The 21,234-nt window shown below is 53.1% G+C and overlaps 2 protein-coding genes across 7 annotated transcripts; both read left to right on the top strand.

The window, feature by feature from the left end:
• Nucleotides 1–2,131: 2,131 nt before the first annotated feature.
• Nucleotides 2,132–7,476, top strand: LOC116855950 (non-classical arabinogalactan protein 31-like; the record flags this gene model as incomplete). Its single annotated transcript, XM_032839040.1, has 4 exons — nucleotides 2,132–2,645; nucleotides 5,672–5,811; nucleotides 6,444–6,574; nucleotides 7,458–7,476. Coding segments are annotated over 4 exons (804 nt in total), but the record flags the coding sequence as incomplete, so codon positions are not given.
• SYT3 (synaptotagmin 3) lies at nucleotides 5,350–20,447 on the top strand. 6 transcript variants are annotated; one of them, XM_032839340.1, is made up of 11 exons: nucleotides 5,350–5,427; nucleotides 6,444–6,574; nucleotides 8,084–8,249; nucleotides 11,207–11,732; nucleotides 14,235–14,622; nucleotides 14,787–15,005; nucleotides 16,868–16,988; nucleotides 17,167–17,338; nucleotides 17,454–17,586; nucleotides 19,636–19,704; nucleotides 19,906–20,447. In XM_032839340.1, the coding sequence occupies exons 3-10, from the start codon at nucleotides 8,099–8,101 to the stop codon at nucleotides 19,699–19,701; spliced, it is 1,776 nt and encodes a 591-aa protein (XP_032695231.1). In that variant the 5' UTR covers nucleotides 5,350–5,427; nucleotides 6,444–6,574; nucleotides 8,084–8,098; the 3' UTR covers nucleotides 19,702–19,704; nucleotides 19,906–20,447. The 6 variants fall into 6 exon arrangements, with proteins under 6 accessions (XP_032695231.1, XP_032695237.1, XP_032695232.1 ...); XM_032839346.1 differs by having other exon boundaries at nucleotides 5,356–5,427; nucleotides 8,079–8,249; XM_032839341.1 differs by lacking the exon at nucleotides 5,350–5,427 and adding an exon at nucleotides 5,700–5,811.
• The last annotated feature ends 787 nt before the right edge of the window (nucleotides 20,448–21,234 follow it).

Here is a 21,234-nt window from a genome sequence, read left to right as displayed (position 1 = left end):
CTCTATTCTCCCCTTCAAGATGGTCTCTGCCTTGACTTGATAAGCACAGGCTCTCTGCTTTCTAGGGAGTAGTGCCTTGATTTTCTGAGTGATTTCTTCAGAAGTGAGCTTAAAAATCTATATAGGATAGAGTCCAGCCTTGCACTTTTACTGGACCTGTTATAAAAGAGGATCTTTCTTTTTCTGCTAAGCTTGCTGGGCTGGTCGAGTCTAGGTTGGAGCTGCTGGGGGCTCTCATAACTATATGGGGAGAGAATGAGCCCAAAAGCAAAGACAACATGAGGAGAACAGAGACCAAAGATGCAGATTCCTGATGATGATTGGGATACCTAGATCCAGCCATGCCTGAAGCCTTCATTTACCCAATTAATTCCCTCCTTTGCTTCAGTCATTTGAGTCTCTTGTCATTGGCGATTAAAACAGTGCTCACTTAAATAGACCCAGTTTCATCCTCAGTTCCTCTGTGGCCCTGTCTCCCTTTCAGCACCCTCATGTCTTTCTTTCCTAGCAGGCTGTCCTTCTCCATTTCCAGTGGCCAACTCCAAACCTATGGGACAGGGAACATCTTTCATTCCCATGACCACAGGCACACCTACCCCCCACAGCCCCTCAGTCTCCAAGCTCCATCCCTCCTGTCTCTCTCTACTGCTTCCTTTCCGCTTCATTCCCACAGTCCTGACACTCAGGCTTCATCCTCTCCTGCCTGGACCCTCACTACAACCTTCCTCTTGCCCTCCCCTCCTCATTCCTTTCCCTGCAGGGTTCCAGAGGCATCCTTCTGCACCCAGAGCTGACCCTGCCCCTCACCAGCTTGCAGCCCTCCCATGGCTCCCCGGTGCCCTTGGACAATGATGCAGTTTCTCAGCCAGGAATTTGAAATCTGCAATCTGGTCCCACTCTCCTCTCCCACCCCGCCCCTTCAAACATTCTCAAATCCCTCCCACCCCACTCCTGTTTTCACTCTTCACATTCTGTGCCTTCTGCCTAGAATGCTCTTCCTCAATTCCCTAAGCCCAAATGCTCTCACCCTTTAATAAGAAGCCCAAATGCCCCCTCCTCCAGAACCCTTCTTTGACGCCTCCTCCTCCTCCTAGCTGTGTTTTTGTCTCCTTCCTTTGTTCATTCTTTGTCTCCTTCTTTCCCAGACTAAACATGGTCCACTCTGTCTTGCTCAGGGATTTGGTCCTGTGTCTACCTGCCCTGGCAGACCAACAGCTAGATAGAGAGACTATTTCTCTCTATCGCTGTGGCTCATGCTCAGCAGCCCCAACCCCACTGGCCCTCAACAGACCAGCATCAAATGCTATGTCCAGACTGTGTAACCTTGGGCAAATGTCTTCCCCTCTCTGAGCCCAGTTTTAGCCATCTCTTCTGGAGCTCTCTTTTTCCCCCTCTTTAGGTGTTCTCTTCTCGCTCTCTTTCTATCTGTGTCTCTCTCATCTTCCCTCTAGAGTCTGGGTCTCTATGTTTCCATCTTCCCGTGTCTCCACTTCTCTCCGTGTCTTTATTTTTCTTCCTCTCTCATCTCTGGAATCCTGCCTCATCTCGCTCTGTGTCTGAATTTTAATTTCTATGTCATGTGTCTCTTTCTTTGTTCATTTCTTATTCTCTGTGTCTCTATAGCTTTCTGCATATCTCTGTCTCCGTTGCTCTATTTCTCCATCTCTGTTTCTCTGTGTCTCTCTATCTCTCTGTCTTTTTCTCTGTCTGTCTTAGCCCCATATGCCTCCCTCTACCATTCACCTCATCTCTCTTGGGCCATTCCTATCCCACTCCCTGGCCTGGCTCACAGCCTGGGACACAAATCCCTGAATCGGCATTTTCTTCCTATTCCAGAAATTATGTCAGTGCCGCAGTGGGGGTGGGGCTGGTTCTAGCCCTGGTCAAAGGGTTTGTCTCCCTGCATCTTCATCCACAAAGGCCCTAGCCAGCTTGGTGTTTCTTGGTGTTTGTTCTCTCCAGGAGCAGCACCAGAAGAGGTGAATCTTTGTTCACACACATGTGTGTATGTCTCTGGGTGTGTAGCTGCATCTACTTCCCGGAATATTTGTGTGTGAATCTGTAGGTATTTATGCAAATTCATCCAATCACTCATCCATCCACCTACACATCCACCCACTGAACCATTCACCCATCCAACTATCACTTCATCCACCCACCCACCCACCCATTCATCCATCCATCCATTTATCCATCCATCCACCCATCCATCTATCCATCCACCCATCTGTCCACCCATCCGCCCACCCATCCACCCACTGAACCATTCACCCACCCAACTATCACTTCATCCACCCACCCATCCACCCATACATGCATCCAATCCTCCAGTCGTCCACTCATCCATCCATCCACCCACCCTCCCACCCACCCACCCATTCATCCATACATCCACTCATCCATCCATCCATTTATCCATCCATCCACCCATCCATCTATCCATCCACCCATCTGTCCATCCATCCACCCACCCACCCACCCATTCATCCATCCATCCACTCATCCATCCATCCATTTATCCATCCGTCCACCCATCCATCTATCCATCCACCCATCTGTCCACCCATCCACCCACCCATCCATCCATCTATCCATTCATCCATCCATACACACATTCATACATTCCTCTATTTATTCATGCACTTGTTCACTCCTTCATTCAACCTATCCATACATATTGGGTCCCTACTGTGTGCCAGGCAATGCGCCAGGCAGCAGGGATAAAGCAATAAACAAAACAAAGTGCTTCCCCCATAGAGCTTATGTGTCTGGCAGTCCTCAGTGAGCCAAACTCCCTGCTGCCCCAGGCCTCCAACAGGCTGTTCCTTCTTGCTGGAGCACTTCTCCTCCCCTACCCCATCTTCACCTGGTTTATGCCTACTCACCCTTCTGAGTTCAGTTCAGACATTACTCGGTCACTTCCTCAGGGAAGCCCTCCGTGACATCCTCAGACACACAAAGCATTGATTCTAATACATATAGTTTTTTTTCTTAAGTTGTATTTATTCAAGTAATCGCTACTTAACCCAATGTGGGGCTCAAACTCATGATCTCCAGATCAAGAGTTGCATGCTCTTCTGACTGAGCCAGCCAGCCACCCCCGTATAGATATTTATTTGATGACTCTCTGTCTCCTCTACCAGACCATGGGCCCTCTCAAGACTTGGGTTTCTGTCTGCTTTGTTCCTAGCTGGATCCCTGGTGCCTGGAGAGAGCAAGCACACGAGCGGGAAGGGCCAAGGGAGAGGAAGAGAGAATCTCAAGCAAACTCCATGTCGAGCGTGGAGCTCAATGCTGGCTCGATCTCATGACCCTGAGATCACAGACTGAGGTCAATACCAAGAGTCTGACACTTAACCGACTGCCACCCAGGCATCCCTATGCTTAATAAGTATTTAACAAATGACAGTATGGATGGAATGAAATGAATATGGAGGACTGTCTCCTGGTTCCCTCCCTGTCCAGTACTCTATGCTGTTCTACACTCCCAGAAGCTGTGACAGGCAAGGTCCTCAAACTTCCTGGAGGCAAACAATGTAGAGGCAGAATGCAAGGGTCTAGATTCAGACCCATATGGTTTTGAAACTCAACTCTGACACTTCCTAGGCATGTGATCTCAGGCAGGACATTTCCTTTTTCTGAGCCTCAGTTTCCTCATTGTCAAATGCAGTTAAGAAGTATGTGAGCAGGCATCTGGCTGTCTCAGTCAGTAGGGCATACGGTTCTTGATCTCCAGGGATAAGTTCAAGCCCGAGTTGGCTGCAGAGTTTACTTTGAAAGAGAGAAAAAGTACATGAGCAAATGCATATAATTACTAATTATGACAATACTAAATACTAACCATTTTTTCTAACCACCTCATATGAATTTAATCCTCAAAATAACTTAACGAAGTGGAATCTAGGCTTTTAAAAAGCTATCCTCGGGGCACCTGGGTGGCTCAGTTGGTTAAGTGACTGCCTTCGGCTCAGGGGCCAGGAGATGGAGTCCCATGTTGGGCTGTCTGCTCAGTGGGGAGCCTGCTTCTCCCTCTCACTCTGCCTGCTGCTCCCCCTGCTTGTGCCCTCTCTCCCCCATCTCTCTTTTTAAAGAGTTAAATGAAATATTTTTAAAAATAAGTTAAATAAATAATACATAAACTATCCTCATTTACAGACAGGGAACTGAGGCATTGAGAATATAAACCATTCACACACAATAATGAAAAGAGACCTGGATTGGAGCCTGGCTCTGCCATTTCCCAAACCACAGGTGCAACTGGTACCCTACAGCTGCCAGCCAATGAGAAGCTGTCTCTTTGGAGATGTGTCATGGAAGTCTGGCAAGCCCACCCATACACACACATCTCTGAATGTATGCATTGATGCATACTTCCTTTTGTGTATCTCTCCTGGGGAACAGGGCAGGGGCTGCCTGTGGACTCTGGGCAGGCCAGCTGGGTGTGCGGGCCTCGTTGTGAGTGGGCTCTGAGCTGCATGGACCTGTGTGCCTCCATCTGGGCATGTGCCCCCCTCCCCCGTGCAGGCTTCCTTGGGTGCAAATGCAAGTCCATCAGGGAGAATGGAGAAGCACTGAGGATAGGATTCAAGGTGAACCTGGGAGGCATTTCTGGGCGATTCTACAGTGTGACAAGGACTGCAAATGTATATATACATAGGTAGCAATATGAGGGAGATGGAATTTAGTTAAAGGGAGGGAACTTGTCTTAAAGTTGCCTTGGCAGGAGAAAGTAATTTTTTACTTAGAGAGTATATTTATATGAGTGTCACTGGGGGGTGGGGAGGGCAGCACTAAAGAAGACTGAGGGGCCTCCCAGCCACTCCTGCCCGTTGCTGCAATGACTCTGAGGTTCTGGGTCCTCTCCAAGAGATTTAACCTCTATGGACCTCGGTTTCCTCCTCTGTAAAATGGGAATAGCATAACTGTATCCACCTAATAGGGCCAAAGTGGAGATTAAATGAGTGCTTTCCAAGCACTTAGCTCAGTGCCCAGATCACAGTCAGTGGCAATTATTATTAACTGCTATTAATAGGGCATTAACTCTTACTTGCTGCTTTTGAGAAAGTCATTAAGCACCTACTTGGTGCCAGTGCTTTACCTCTATTGTCTGGTTTGTCAAACGTCTGGATCCCTTCGGAAACGGGTTTATTGTCTGTATTTTTTGGAAGAGCACACTGGACCTCAAGAGCAAAGAGCTTGAGGTCACACAGGCAGGAGCCGGCCGGGCAGGATCCAAACTCCGGTTCCTGCTAATCCTTGCACCTGGCTGAGAGTCTCCAGACCCGCTAACTCTGAGGCCCCGCCTCCCATCCCACCTCCAGCCCTCAGAGCTCCGCAGACGGGAGGACTCCTACTCCTGGGTCCTGTGAAGGAAAGGCCCCGGGACGAGTGGGCCGCGAGGGGTGGATTCCTGGATGAGAGAATTGAGTGAGTGGGAGCTCAGTACCCTGGGTTCCGGGAGGAGAAGTGACTGGGGTCCCAGACTTTTCCATTTGGGAGAAGAGGGGCTGGGGATCGGGACCCCTGAATCCTGCGGGAGCGGAAGGTCATGATCCTAGACAGCTGGATCTTTCTTCCACTGGGTCAGAGAGCTGGGTCTCGGACGCCTGGGTCCCGGGAAACCTCCCTCCTTCCTTGCTGCGGCCGCGCGATTTCGGCTTTCAAGCCGCAGGTTCAGAGGGGAGGAAAGGAGGGGGTGCAAAGGGAGGAGCCGCGGACCTGCGCCAGGGGCTGGGGGAGGAGCCGAGCGGGCACCGCGGCGGGCGCGCGGGGCTGCTGCTGCGGCGGCGGCGGCGGCGGCGGCGGCTCCGGGTGAGTCCGCTCCTCCCCACTCCCCCTGCCCCAGCCCCCGCCCCAGGCCGATCCTGGGGGGCGGCCCCAGCGCGTGGGGGCGGGGGTAAGTGCAGAGGCACGCGGATCTCCTGCCAGAGAGTGCGGGTGCTGCAACGCTCGCTGGCCGCCCCGGGGGAGGGGCACGTGGCCCGAGAAAGGGGGGTCCCGAAACACCTAGGTGTACCCCAGCCTCGCCCACCGATCCCCCGGGCGTGGGGATCGTTTACCTACTCCATGGCTCTTGAGGACTTAAGACTCCGCGACCTCTCGAGGTCCAGGGCATCATTCCTCCCCCCTGCAGCGCCTTGGGACCCCGGTATCTCATAACCCCCCCACCTCCAAAAAAAAATTCCCATCCTCTCTGCAGCCGGGAGAGGCATTAAGGACTTCAACTCCCAGAAGCCCATGAAGCACCGAGTCTGTGAAGTCTTAGCCGCGCTAGCGCAAGGCCTGCTGGGAATTGTAGTGTCTAAGCTCAGCGGGAGCTGGGGCCCGGCAGGTGGGAGGGGGTGGCTGGACTGCCAGGGGGTCGCCTGGGGTCGAGCAGCCCGTCCGAGTAGGACAAGACGTGAGGCTCGGACTAAGCTTTTTCTCCTGGCCGCGGCCTCCAGATTCAGCTCCTCCTCCCACCACCTGGCGCGTGGGGACGGGTCCGCAGCCCCTTGTCCGCCCTACAACCCCCATGGGCTGCCGCCAGCCGCCACCTCGGCTGCCACCCAGGACACGGCAGGGATAAGCGCAGGTGAGTCTGACCATGCCTGTCTCAGAGTCCTGGCCTTCTGCAGTACCCCCACGACACCTGTCCATCTGTGATCTCTGGTCTGTCCGCCCCTATATTCTCCCTGCACTCTCCTTCCAGTCCATCTCTGATGTCTCGCTCCAAACCATGTGTGGCTAATTCCCCATCTCCCCACATCCACCTCTTTCTCCCCATCCTCTCTCTTTTATGCCCCCACCCCCATCCAACCTTCCTTCTGCACCCATGTCTGTCTGCCCAGCCCTCCTTTGTATCCTTTTGCCCATCTGTGGTCTCTGGCCATTGTCTGTCCATCTGTCTTTTATTTCTGCTCCCCATCCATTCTTCCCACCACTGTTTCCCTTTCAAAGATATTTCTGTCCTGGCACTTACACAGTCCCTCTGTCCGCCTATCTCTCACACTCTCATAAATTACACACTAGTCCATTCTTTATGCTTAGTCCATCCCAAATCTCAATCCTTGACTTTCTCTCTGTCTGCTCATCTGTCCCTCTGTTCTGGGCCCCAGTTTGCCCTTCCAGGTATCTCTGTCTCCCCTCCCCTTATCTCTCTCTCAACTTGGTCCCTATCTCTGCACCCTGCATCTTCCATCCCACCCCACCCACCACCACACTCTTATCTCTCTAATCTCATCCCTCCCTCTCTCCTGGCCCTCATTCTTTCTACCTGGATCTGGCCTCCTTCCCATTCCTTGAACCCGCCAAGCCCTTCTTCATGCTATTCCCGGGGCTTGGGTTGCTTTCCCCACTCTAACCCCACCACCTACTGGCCGTGGCCAGCTGCATCTCGTCCTTCAGGTCTCAGAGAGCCCTCCCCCACAACTGCCCACCTCCTGTCCCTTTGTGACATATCCAACTCTTTCTTTCAGGGCACTTCTCATGGTGTGAGCCTGTCTTGTTTGTTCATGTGTGTTTGTTGACTTGTTTACTCCATGTCTCCTCTTACTGGATTGTAACACCAAGAAGTCGGGAAATGTGTGGGGTTCGTTCTCTGCTGGATTTGCAGCTGCTGGCACTGAGCCTGGCATGTAGTTGGTGCTCAATGAATATTTGTTGAATGCATGAGCCATGAACAGCTGTCCCCTCTTCTGCCCGTGCCTAAATTCTGTCCTTTGTCTGTGCACCCCTAATCTCTGTCTCCTTGTCTGTCTATCCGTTTATCGTGCATTCTTAATCTCCAAGGGACTGGCCTTGCTTGTCTCTTTCTCCTTGTCTGTTTGTCCCTATTCTCTGTCCTCTTGTCCATTCATGCTGATCTCCATCCCCTTGTCTGTCCAACCCGTTACTGTCTTTTTGCCTGCACCCCGAATCAGTCTCCTATCTGCCCCTAATTTCTTTCTCCTTGTCTATCCCTCCCTAATCTACATCCCCTTGTCCATCTACTCCCAATCTCTGTCCCCTCACCTATCCTTCCTTTTCTCTTTTTCTCCCTTATCGACCCCTCCCTCAATCCCATTCCCCATCGGCACCCTTGTCTGGCCCCTTCCAAGCACAGAACCCACCGGCTACCATGTCAGGCGACTACGAGGATGACCTCTGCCGGCGGGCACTCATCCTGGTCTCAGACCTCTGTGCACGGGTCCGAGATGCCGACACCAGTGACAGGTGCCAGGAGTTCAACGACCTGCGAATTCGAGGCTATCCCCGGGGCCCAGATGCAGGTCAGCACCTCCCCCCAGGCTATCTCAGCCAGCCCCCTGTCCCCTACATTCAGTATTTTCAGAGATTCAGAGCAGACCTGCTCAGCTTTCGGTTCCCTAGGTGCCCATGGCCAGTCCCTCTTAGAGTCTCCCCTCCATCCTGCCTGCTGCTGGTCTCCCAAACCTCTGATCTAAGGAGAAGGAGCTGTGTGGGCCATTTGACCCCTGATCTTTTGGGTTTGGTCCTGTGAGCCTCCTGCCCAGGCCCCTCCCCCAGCCATATGCTTATTCCCTTCACACACCTTTTGTGCATCTTGCATAGGGCTTAAAAGCTCAGGCTCTTTTTGTTTTTAAGATTTTATTTATTTATTTGAGAGAAAGAGAGAGAGGGAGAGAAAGTGAGCACAAGCAGTGGGAGGAACAGAGGGAGAAGGAGAGAGAGGCTCCCAAGCAGACTCCATACTGAGCATGGAGTCTGACATGAGGCTCAATCCTACGACCCTGAGATCATGACCTGAGCTGAAAACCAAGAGTTGGATGCTTAACCGACTAAGCCACCAAGGTGCCCCAAAGCTTAGACTCTTAAGTCAGGCTGTCTGACCAGTCTGGGTTCAAATCCCACCACCCCTACTTACTATTGGATGACTTTAGGCAAATAATATTTCTTCTGTGCCTCAGTTTTTTCCCGAAAATGGGGATAATAAAAGTGACTACCTCCTGGGGCAACTGAGAGATTCAAATGATTTAACACATGTGAAGTGCTCAGAACAAGCTGGGCACACAGTGGTCATTCAATAAATGCTGGGATGTACTTATTGAGCACTAACTGTGTACCAGGCAGCATGCAAGGTCCTTGGCATATTTCATCAACCACTCACAACGACCCTCTGTGGTAGCTATAGTCCCTATTTTTGATGGGGGGGGGGAGACTCAGAAGGGTGAAGTGACTTGCCCAAGGTCACCCATCTAGGAAGCAGCAGGGTTCTGAAAGCAAGGAAATATTATGAGTGCCCTTGTCCAGATGAGGAACCCCGAGGAAGCACATGCCGCAAGGTTATAATGACAGTCCTACTTGCTGCGTGCAGGGCAGAGCTCGGCATCTTGTGTGGGGGTATCCAGGGACAGGGATGAGAAATGAGGTCCCGAAAACTGCGGTTGCTTGCTCAGAGACTCACAACCTGTAAGCAAAAGAGCCAGATTTGACCCCAGGAAGTCTAGCATACTACCACAATTTGAGGGTCCCCAAGCCCACCTGTGGTCTCTGTTTTCAGTTTCAGTGATTCCCTAGAAGGACTCACAGAAAAGCTGTTCTCCTCACAGTTATGTTTTATTACAGCAAAAGGATGGAGGTTAAAAACAGCAAAGGGCAAGTCACATAGAATAGGGTACAGGAGAGACCAGGTGTGAGCTTCGGTCTCAGTCAGGTAGACATGGCTGACCGCCCATGGGGCTGAACTTCACCTCCATCTCCTCCAGAGGCCAAGCTGATACATTCCAGTCCCCCAACATCAATCACATTGTTACATAGACCATCTGACATAGTCCAAGTTTCCTCAGATAAACAAAAATGCTTGCAGGCAGAATGTTCCAAGGGCTTAGAGGTTCTTTCCAGGAGCCGATCAAGGGCCAAACATTTCTTTGGGCAAGGTTCATCTTTTTCCTGCCCAACTACTCCACCTCGCCAAGCCCACATGGCTCCCCAGACCAGGCAGACAGGAACAAGAAATCCAACAGAGTTTGGAGGATTGATGTTTTGACTTGGAGAGGGTCTGGGTGAGGCTGAAGGTAGGGGAAAGCAGCTGATTTTTCTCTCCTCTTCTCTGCCTTGTCCTCCCAAATGGCCCCCTGACCCCCTTTTCTCAATTCTTCCCATGTTCAGGAGGCTGAAAAGCCCTTGCTCTGCTCTTCATCAGGTCCCAGGAACTCCGAGCAGATGTCGGTCACTTGGAAAGGAACACCCTAAGGGGTGGGGGGGGGAGGTAGGAAGCTCAGAGTGCCACTGCCATTGTGGGCCTCTGCAGGGTCATGGATACATATGGATACACATACAGCAATAGGATTTGTTAGTCTAATAAAAATCCATGTCTGAACTACCATTTATTGGGAAATATTGACGCGTGACAGCATAAGGAAGACCGTCTGCTCTAGAGCCAGGCACTCTAGACCCAAATTCTGAGACACACCCCGCCCCCAACACACACACACCTCTGATCTGCTGTGGGACTCTATACAGAAGACTTTGTGTCTATTGCCCTCAGTTTCCTTTTATGGAAGACAGGCATAATAATGTTGCCAACCTCCTAGGGTGCCTGTCAGGCATAAGTAAGCTAAAGTAAGCTATTGCCAATAAAGCGCTTAGGGATCTGCAACATAGTAACCACTCAGGAAATGTGTGCCTCTACATTCCACTGCAATGCTGGCTATCCTGGCTATGCAGCTATTTACGTCCTACACTCCTCAATACCATAGTTGAGAGGCAGGACTGATTTTTTCCTACTTGGCAAATGGGGAATGTAAGGCTCAGAGTGCTTAAGATAAGTTCCGGAGCATAGCACAGCAGAGATGTGAACCCTGACCTGCCTAACTGTGTCATGCAGCCTCCTCTCTCCTTGATCATCTCTGAGCATTTTGGGAGACATTGGTGGTACCTCAGATGGTGTGTCCTCTTACGGAGAGGTAGCATGGGCTAATGATTAAGCATCACATCTGAAGACAGATGGCTCTTTCAAATCCCAGATCTGTCATTTACTACCTGTGCAGCATAACACAAGTCACTCAACCTGTCTGTGCCTCAGTTTCCTTATCTTTAAAATGGTTATATAGTGATACCGACCTTGTGGGTCATAGTTTAAGTAACATACGTAAAGTGCTTAGGACAATGCATGACAAATGCTAGAGGCTAGCTCCTTGGGGACGGCAGTGGGAGGATAAACTGTGACCCCACCCTGACCCCTGACCTTTGTCCTCACTCTCTCCAGACATCTCCGTGAGCCTGCTGTCGGTCATCGTGACATTCTGTGGCATTGTCCTTCTGGGCGTCTCCCTCTTCGTGTCCTGGAAATTGTGCTGGGTGCCCTGGCGGGACAAGGGAGGCTCAGCAGTGGGCGGGGGCCCCCTGCGCAAAGACCTAGGCCCTGGGGTCGGGCTGGCAGGCCTGGTAGGCGGCGGTGGGCACCACCTGGGGGCTGGCCTGGGTGGCCATCCTCTGCTGGGGGGTCCACACCACCATGCCCACACCGCCCACCATCCGCCCTTCGCTGAGCTGCTGGAGCCAGGCAGCCTAGGGGGCTCTGACCCCCCTGAGCCCTCCTACTTGGACATGGACTCATACCCAGAGGCTGCGGCAGCTGCAGTGGCCGCTGGGGTCAAACCGAGCCAGACATCTCCTGAACTCCCCTCTGAGGGAGGTGCAGGCTCTGGGCTGCTCCTGCTGCCCCCCAGTGGTGGGGGCTTGCCCAGTGCCCAGTCGCATCAGCAGGTCACAAGCCTGGCACCCACCACCAGGTGAGACAGGCTACTGGGCTGGGGTTCCACTCTGAACTTCTGTTCCTCCTCTTTGTCTCTTTCCCAGATATGGTTCTCCTGAGCCCTGCAAAAGGAGAGGCCTAGAGGTCCAGAGTCCCGAGTCCTGGGGCAGGAAGGGGCTTGGGGTGTGGATTCCTGGGTCCTGGGGACAAAGGAGGCTAGGGCCCTAGACTTCAGGATCTAAGGGAGGAGGACCCTAGAGATCTGGACTCAGATTCAGAAGGTACAGGACTCCAGGGGTCAGGAAGGTGGAGGAGAATGAAGATTAGACTCCCGAGGCCCAGAGACACAAAGAAATTCATCTGTTTCACCCTAAGCCAGGATTGGTGGCGGGGCCTGGAGTTCATTTGCTCTGTATTCCTCATTCTGCACATGGAAATGGAGCACCTAACATGAACCAGACCCGAGATGGGTGTTGGCTGTCCCCTCCCACCCAGGCCAGTACTGCTGGAAAGTGGCTTAGGGGGCCACAGCTGTGGGAGTCTGAGAAGTCGCACTTCCAGTCTGGGAAGAGGCTGGGGCCTTCCAGAAGTGGAGGTGTTGTGGCCTGCAGAATGAGGAAGAGTTGGCCAGGCACAGAGGTAGGGGTGCGAGCTGGGCATTCCAGGAGGAGAGAGCGGCTCATGCAAAAGAGAGAGGGAAGGAGGTCACAGTGCACTGTGGGAACTGCCAGCAGTCACTATGGCCTGAGCGTAAGTGTGAAAAAAGAAAGGGAGATGTGGCTTAGGATGTAGGCAGGGCCAGACCACATGGGGCCTGGAATGTAGGGCTGAGGGACTGGGGCTTTGTCCTGGGGGCACTGGGGAGCCATGGAACACTGTGAGCAGAGGGGCAGGGTCAGTTCTGGGTGCAGAAAGACCTCTCTGTGGCCACATGGGGGAAGGGCTAGAGGAACGGACTGGAAGCCAGTAGTCCAGGCAGGAGAGGATAAGGCTTAGCTGAGGTTATGGGCATGGGGATGAGAGAAGGAGGTAAAGAAAGTCAGGGAGCAGGAGAGGTGAAACTTGGGACTGATGGCTGGGGGTGGGTAGGAGGGGTGGGAAGAGGAACCGAAGGACTTCAGCCTGGCCTGGTAATTGGGTGGATGGTGGGGTTGTCAGAGGATCTAGTAAGAGGAGTGAGTTTGAGGGAGCCCTGAGCGTATCTGCGTCTTGTTGAGTGTGAGGAGCCTGGAGCAGCAATCAGGGGAAACTGCCCTCAGAGGGATTGTCTTGGGTCCCAGATGGTCATTCGAGAAGGTAGTCTCATCCCCTGCCTGACCAGGGGCCCAGGGTCTCATGGGAGTTGTAGTTTGCAGTCTCTGGGGAGGCCTTCCAGAGGCGGATAGATACACGGGTCTCAGCTCTCCCCTCCCCCATTATACAGATGGAGAAACTGAGGCTCAGAGGGTATTAATGACCTACTCAAAGTCACCCTGGGAGGAAGGAGTGGCTGGGGGATCTGTAGTTCAAGGAGCCTCCCCCACCGCATCCCTTTCCACAGCTTGAGCCCTCCCACTCCACCCAGACCCATGTGTGCCTCCAGCACACCTGAGGCTGCTGAGCACCGCCCATCGTTAGGGACCCCATCACATGGACTTCACCCTGGGTGTGATGGTCCTTGCAGGAGAGGGCAAAGGAGCCAGAGCCATGGATGGGGAAATTTGGGAGAGGGAAGGGACAGGCTTTGAGGGGACAGGAGGTGGGGATGGATCTGGTGTCTGATCTGCAGATCAAGGGGGAGCACAGGGGAGAAGGAGCCAGTTGGGGAGAAGGCGCCAGTTGGGGAGAAGGCGCTGAGCCTGGCAGAGAATATGAAGGGTGTGTGGGGTATGTGGGGTTTGGTGGATGGTGGATGAGGCTGGGGACCTACTCGGCTGGAGCCCAGGAAACAGAATGAGCAGACACCGTGCTGTTGATGGGTGTGGAGACCTGGGTGCGGATGAGCTTGTCCAGGGGAAGCATGTGTGTGAGAGGGAAGAAGCAGCCAGGGTGGCTGATGGGGCTGCTCTGGGATTCCAGTGTCCCCCCCCACACTTGTGGACAGTGGAGAAAGGAGTTGAAAAAGGACAGGCCAGGTGGAGTGGTGGTGAGGCAGAAGAGGTGAGACCAGGGTTAAGGCAGGTTGAGGGAATTTGAAGAAGGGCAGGTGAAGCTTCAGGAGATCTGGGTTGTGTGGGGCCCCAGGGGTCTTCAGAGAAGTTATTCTGGGTTATGCACTTGAGGTCAGGAGGAGACTTCTGGAAGTTGGTGCATAAGAAGATCCTAGCTGGAGCTAGCTTAGAGACTGGGATACCCCCCAATAAGGTGGAGAAACTGAGGCTCAGAGGGTGCAAGTGGCTTGCTCAAGGTCATAGTGAGCAGAGGTGGGGGGGGGGTCTGTCGCCATTTGCCTGTGGCCCTTGGGAAGGAGGCAGGGAGGAGTCTCTCAGGTCTTCAGATACTGTCAAAGACCCCCCCCCCCCAGCCAGTGACCCCACCTTGGTCTTCCCCGCTCTCACAGGTACCCGGCCCTACCCCGGCCCCTCACCCAGCAGACCCTGACCCCGCAGCCGGACCCTGGCAGTGAGGAGCGGCCGCCTGCCCTACCCTTACCCTTGCCAGGCGGGGAGGAAAAAGCCAAACTCATTGGGCAGATCAAGCCAGAGCTGTATCAGGGGACTGGACCAGGCAGCCGGCGCGGCGGCGGGGCTCTAGGCTCCGGAGATGCTGGTGGGGGGGCGCCCTGTGGTCGCATCAGTTTCGCCCTGCGGTACCTCTATGGCTCAGACCAGCTGGTGGTGCGGATCCTGCAGGCCCTGGACCTCCCGGCCAAGGACTCCAACGGCTTCTCCGACCCCTACGTCAAGATCTACCTGCTGCCAGACCGCAAGAAAAAGTTCCAGACCAAGGTCCAGAGGAAGGGTCCTGGATATCCGGGTCCCACAGAGGAGGGGCAGGGGTCCGGACTCCTGGATCTGAGGGAGGAGTGGGTTGTGGGTCTGGACTCCTGGGTCCTTTGGAAGTGGGGTTGATGGGAATGGTGCCTGTCTCCCTCCCTTGCCCACCCCTCCAGGTCCACAGGAAGACGCTGAACCCTGTGTTCAACGAGACATTCCAGTTCTCCGTGCCGCTGGCTGAGTTGGCCCAGCGCAAACTGCACTTCAGCGTCTATGACTTCGACCGCTTCTCGCGGCACGACCTCATCGGCCAAGTGGTGCTGGACAACCTCCTGGAGCTGGCTGAGCAGCCCCCCGACCGCCCACTCTGGAGGGACATCGTGGAGGGCGGCTCGGTCAGTCTTTCTGGGGACCCAGGACCCCTCAGTGTTTGACCTCTTTGCCTTTGGACTTCATAACCTTCTAACTTCTTCACCCAGGCTTTTAAAATTTTGTTTTACTGCAAAATATTGCAAACACACAAGCACAGTGTAGAGATTGCTATAATAGGACCCCCGGCCCCCGACACCCTGTCAAATACTGACATCATGTCTGGACCCCAGATCTTCCAACTTCTGACCTCCTTTCACATCTGATGGTAACAGATGAGAAATATAACAGACATCCCTGTACCCACCAGCCACTTTATCATAATTTCATGCTGTGACCCCAGATTCCTGACCCTCCACCTGTCTGATCCTGGAGTTCCCAGCTTTTGTTTTTCTGACTCCCTTCACCTTCTGACCTCCTGGTTTTCTAATTCCCTCACTTCCTGAACCCCAACACTTCTGATCTATGAACATTTTACATTTTGAACCCATGACCTCCGGATCTAATCTCATCCTCTGGTCTCTACCTGGCTCCTGAGAGCCAGATCCCCCAGGCCTTAGACATACCTGGATCCTCTATGTCCTGACACCCCCCTGTTCCCCCCAGTACCAGATTGTGCTCAGGAGCACCCCCACACACACCGGCCTCCCTTCCTCTTCCATCTAGTAGTTCCCCAAGCCCGGCTCCTGCATGCTTGTTAGGGGTCCTGACCCTCTCCCTGCCTCCCTCCTGTCTCCTGCTTGTGTGTATCATTTCTCGTTCTCTCCCTTGCCCCTCATTATCACTGGAGGTCTTCATTCATTCATTCATTCCTTAAACGACTGGCTTTTTTGTTTCAGGATCAGGACCCGGGGACCCCAGACAGTCCTTGGGAGCTCCAGGTCTAGGTTGTCACAGTTTGCTATCAGGGACAGTGAGTGGAGGGGGTTCAGGGACCTGGGCCTCGGTCAGTGTAGTTGGGAGGCCAGGGGCCCAGATGAAGCTGAAGGGCCAGCAGGGGGTGGGTTGGAAGTCCTGGCTAGCTGACCCCCCTTCCAGGTGTCTGTGTGTGTGTGTGTTGGTGTGGGAGGCTCTGTCTCCCCTGCAGCCTCGCTTAAGGTTGGTGTGTCTCCTGCCTTCCCTTAGACTGACTTCTCTTCTCAGTGCCTGTCACACTGTCTGGATCTCTGTCCCTCACCTGCTCTATGTAGGTTTCTCTCTCTTTATCTCTCCCTCTGGGTCTTTGCCCTTCCCCCCCCCCCTTCCTAGGTCTCTATCACTCTCTCTGGATCTCCACACCCTCCACCAAGTCTCTGTCCCCAATTTCTCCAGATCTCCTGCGCTGGGGTGCTCTGACACACACACACACACACACACACACACACACACACACATCTCCGCCGAACTCTGTCTCTCTCCTCTGGGATTCTGTCCCTCTCTCTTCCTGGGCTCTCTATTCCTCTCTCTGAAGTCTCTGTTCCTCTTATCTCTCTCTTGAACCAGCACTATCTCTGGGTCTCTAGAGTCCTCCTCTGGGTTTTCGTACTTTAGGACTCTGTGGGTCTGCCTTTCTAACTATATCTCTCAGTGTCTTGGTCCCTGTCACAGTATATTTCTCACTGTGTTCTCTCTCTCTCTCTCTCTCTCTCTGGCTCTTTCTTGCTCTCCCCCCTCCCTCATGCTTCTTTCAATCTTCCCTGCAGAACAAATAGGCTTTGCTGATGGCGGGCAGCTGTGGCCAGGGAGTTACCAGGTTTAGCAAAGTCAGATTGTTGAGTGGATGGGAAACCCAGTCCTGGATATCAGGGAGGAGACCTGGAGGCTCCAGAAGGGAGAGCAAGTGAGGGAAAGGTTGGGGGGGTGGGGAGACCAAGGCAGGGCATTGTTGAACCCTTTTCCCCAACTGCAGGAAAAGGCAGATCTTGGGGAGCTCAACTTCTCACTCTGCTACCTCCCCACGGCTGGGCGCCTCACCGTGACTATCATCAAAGCCTCTAACCTCAAAGCGATGGACCTCACCGGCTTCTCAGGTGGGTTCCAGGAGGGGCTGGGATCTGAGGAAGCATCTGGGGCCCTGGACTCCTAGATCTGATGGAGGAGGGGCTGAGGGCCCGGACTCTGGGTCTGAGGGAGGAGGGGGCTGAGGGGCTGGATCCCTGGGTCTGAGAGAGGAAGTCAAGGTTCAGTGCTCTCGATGCCCGCCCCCAGACCCCTACGTGAAGGCCTCTCTGATCAGTGAGGGGCGGCGTTTGAAGAAGCGGAAAACCTCCATCAAGAAGAACACGCTGAACCCCACGTACAACGAGGCGCTGGTGTTCGACGTGGCCCCGGAGAGCGTGGAGAGCGTAGGGCTCAGCATCGCGGTGGTAGACTACGATTGGTGAGGGGCGTGGCCCGGCGGGCGGGGGCTGGCAGGAGGCCAGGGGGTGAGGCGGGGCCAGGCCCCGCCCCCCCCCCCCCCCGCCCCCCCCGCTCACCGCCGCTCGCACCCCCAGCATCGGGCACAACGAGGTGATCGGCGTGTGCCGCGTGGGCCCGGACGCTGCCGACCCCCACGGCCGTGAGCACTGGGCGGAGATGCTGGCCAACCCCCGCAAGCCCGTGGAGCACTGGCATCAGCTAGTGGAGGTGAGTGCGGAGGCCACCCGGGGCCACTCGCCCTGCCATTCCCGCGCTCATGCAGTAATTCACGCGGAGCATCGGTCTTTATGGGCTGCGGAGTCAGACCGCCTGGGTCGGAATCCCGGCTCGCGCTGTGTGACTAAGAGCACCTTGCTTAACCTCTCTGTGTCTGTTTATTCTACTGGGAAATGGGTTAATAGTAGCTAAAGTTAGGACGGATGTGAGGATTCAGTGAGTTAACGCAGGATCAGTGTCTGCCTGTCAGTAGCGGCTCAGCAAGGGGTCAGTTACTATTACTTCCCATGAGCTAAGCCCAAAACCAAAGGGAAAAACTGGGTGATAAGATGGAACAGGGTTGGGGTTTTGAGGGGGTTGGGTTTGGTTTGGTTTGGTTTAAAGAAGGCTGCAATTGAAAAATCACTAGATTGTGGTTTACTGGGTGGGGATCAACAATTTTTTCTTCATAAGAAAATGAAATCAAGATAGAACAGAACATAAAATTTCACAGGGCAGCACCTGTTGTAAGGATTGTACTGCCAATTTTTTTTTCTTGTGGATTGTAGTCCAAAAGGCTTGGAAGTCTGGGAGGTAGAAGACATCTGGACAAGGGATGGGGGGGTGCCCTTTGGCTTAGGGTATCCTGAAGGACCTCTCAGTGGACGTGACATTTGAGCAGAAGCCTGGAGATTGAGAAGGAAGGGGCTTAGGTGAAGGTTTTGAGGTTAGGAGAAGCTCGCAGGGGAAGAGCTTGGCTGGGGTCTGGGTGTTCCTCTTAAGCAGGAAGAGGCAGGGGCAGGCCCCTGAGCCTGGAGCAGAGAGGGAAGGGGAAAAGGGGCAAATAACCAGAGCCGGGTAGGTCACGTAAGAATGAGCTTGCTAATTTTTTAAAACTGAAAATCATTTATGATTATCACATGGTCAAGAGAAATTTTCAAATATGGCCATTATTTCATTTGAAACAAACAAACCAACAAAAAAGTGCAGAAGTAGATTTTGAAAATATTACCCACGAATTTGCTGTCATTAAAGCCAAGGCAGTAAAATCATACTAAATTCTGTTTAGAGTGTAAATAAACATTTAAACTTAATGTACTGTGAATTGCACTACACATACTCTTCATTGTTTTCAATATTTTTAAAATTATTTTAAATTTCCAGGAAAAATACCCATAAAAATACAAAAAAATAAGGCTGCTGATTTTTCCTTTTGTCTCAGGCTCTGCTATGACATGGGACTGGCCTCCATTTAAAATTTGATATTTTTCTCATCATGGATTTTTTTGGATTAATTTTGATTTTTAAAAATACTGCATTGCAATAGTATTTATTTCGAGTGCTGAGTTTGGGCACACCTGAAATTTTTCACCCAGGGTGAACTCCTCCCAGTCCTGATGGTAGCTCGGTCTTGCTTTGGACTTGGCTTCCACGGGTGGGGAGGGATTTTAAGCAGCAGAGCACAGAGCTCAAGTGTGATTTTTGAAAAGACTGTGGCTCTATTTAGAGAGACAGATGGCAGCTACTCCCTCCTTCCACCACTCATTCTTCTCCTAATTTACTCACTCATTCCACAAACTTCTCCAGAGCTCCTGTGTGCTATGCTCGTGCTGGGGAATGCTGGGAGCACAGAGAGGAGTGGAACCCTGGCTGAGTGGGGTCCTGACCTTGGCTTTCAGCCAGTAGTGCCATAGTGCCTGGCCCCAGAGGGTCTTTCTACCCCCAGCACTGACCCTGCCCCTTTGCTTACTGCCCTCCCTGGCTCCCTAGAGCCTCCAAAACAGAGCCTCAGCTTCTCTGAGCCCCCTCCCCTTGCAAGGGTCTCCCCCATCGCCCCTGCAGCCTCATCTCGCCTCACATTTCCAGTGACTTTTTCTTTGTACCTCAGTTTCCCCCTGTATAGAATAGGACTATAATACCACTTGGCCCATCACTTCAGAGCTGAGTGAAAAAAGAAAATTGCAAATGATGAAAACATGTCTGATGTCTTACTATGTTGATTATTAGCGGTCGTCTTGCCTCTGTTCCCTATATCTTAACCTTCTGGATTCCCTTATTCAGGAAAAGACTTTGTCCAGCTTCACGAAAGGCAGCAAAGGATTGTCAGAGAAAGAGAACTCAGAGTGAAGGGTAAGGAACCCAGACCAGGGGAGGAAGGAGGTTGGGGTCCTGGACTCCCAGCTCCAAGGGAGGAGGGGCTGGGAGCCTGGATTCCTAGGTCAGAGGGTGGAGTGACAAGGGACCAGGTCCCTGGGGTGTCGAAGAAGCTACAGCAGGTCACGGGCCTGCTCTCTGCCATCACTGACATCTCCTCCCTGCCCCATCTTGTAGGTCTGGCCTAGGCCCAGGATCGCACCAGGCCCCCTCAGGACCCCATCCTTTCCTGCCCGGACTGGGAATTCATTTCCTTGAAGCCATAACGTCCGAGCCGCGTGGTGCAGGGCAGCCCTGGGCCTGCCCGTCCTTCTACCCCACTGGACGTGAGGGTGGGAGGCTGGTGGGCCCAGCTCCCTGTTTCAGGGTGGGGGGGGCATTCAGTCTCCACTGTGTCTGTCTTCCCTTACCCAGGGCTCCCCTTCCAGGCAAGGGGCCATGCATGTCTGGGGGACCCCAGCCCCCCAAAACCCTTCATCTTTCTGTCTGTCTCTTTGCTGTTTGTCCAAGAGAGTGTCCTGACCCTCGTTCTCGCCGTGACTGTCAGCAGACTAATCCTCTGTGTTCCTCCAGACACACACACACACACACACACACAGACACACACACACCCCTACCTGTGTCTACCCTTTCTGTTCAACACACCCTGCGTCTGGCCGATTCCCCCACTGCTGCTGCTACGAACACCAGAATAAACACACACCATGGGTCTCACTCCACCCGGGCCTCCTGTTCTCTCTGGGACTGGGCAGCTGGGTTGGAGCATCCTGGCTCTGCGTTCAAATGTTTCGTTCACTGGCTGGGCGACCTCTAGCAAGGAAATTGATCTTTCGGAGCCTGAGTTTATAAACGTCACATTTGCTGGGACTGCTATGATAATAGATGCAAAGTGCACCCCAAACTAGTGTAACCCACAAACAGAACTGAAAGACCTTTGTACGTGGTGAGTCTGAGCATAGAGAGGACTTCATCGAGCTGTTCAAGAGACTCTGCCTGGCCCCTTAGGACTTCGGTCTCAGGCGAGTCTTCGCAGTATTTGCGAGTCCAAATACACTGGCCATTTGGAGCTCCACGCTTACCCTGCTGTATCTTTTATGATGGTTTCAGCTGCATAAAACAGAATTCCAGCAGCAAAGGCTGAGATGATAGCAATTTCTTTCGCTCACATAAGAAATCTTTCAAAGACACAGAGTCCCAATGTCAGTTCAGCTGTTTAACAGCGTCAGGCACCGGGTTGACATCCCTGAGAATCGTCTTGCCTTCCTCTCATGAGGACAAACTGCAGCAACACCACGCATTTTGTTCTTACACGATGGCATCTAAAGCAGGAAATGTAGACGGGGCGGCTCCTTATGTGTTTCTCCCCAGAAATGTTCTCCCTATTATCTCGTTTACCAGAACTGGGTTCAGTGGTCACCCTGAGTTGCAGAGCACTCTGGGAAAGGGACCATCTTTGTGGGTTTTGCCAGTGAGGCAGCACAGAGAGGGGAATGAGCTCTGGGTAGG

Source organism: Lontra canadensis, unplaced genomic scaffold (genome assembly GCF_010015895.1).
Source record: "Lontra canadensis isolate GAN:19392208 unplaced genomic scaffold, GSC_riverotter_1.0 scaffold107, whole genome shotgun sequence".
Lineage (NCBI taxonomy): Eukaryota > Metazoa > Chordata > Mammalia > Carnivora > Mustelidae > Lontra > Lontra canadensis.
Note: the sequence above shows the minus strand (reverse complement) of the source record. Positions and strands in the feature narration are given on the sequence as shown.

Coding starts and splice junctions, on each gene's coding strand:
- SYT3 (XM_032839340.1), top strand. CDS start 8,099: ATGTCAGGCGACTACGAGGATGACCTCTGCCGGCGGGCACTCATCCTG. Junction 15,006..16,867: donor ACATCGTGGAGGGCGGCTCG/GTCAGTCTTTCT, acceptor CCCCAACTGCAG/GAAAAGGCAGATCTTGGGGA. Junction 16,989..17,166: donor GGACCTCACCGGCTTCTCAG/GTGGGTTCCAGG, acceptor GCCCGCCCCCAG/ACCCCTACGTGAAGGCCTCT.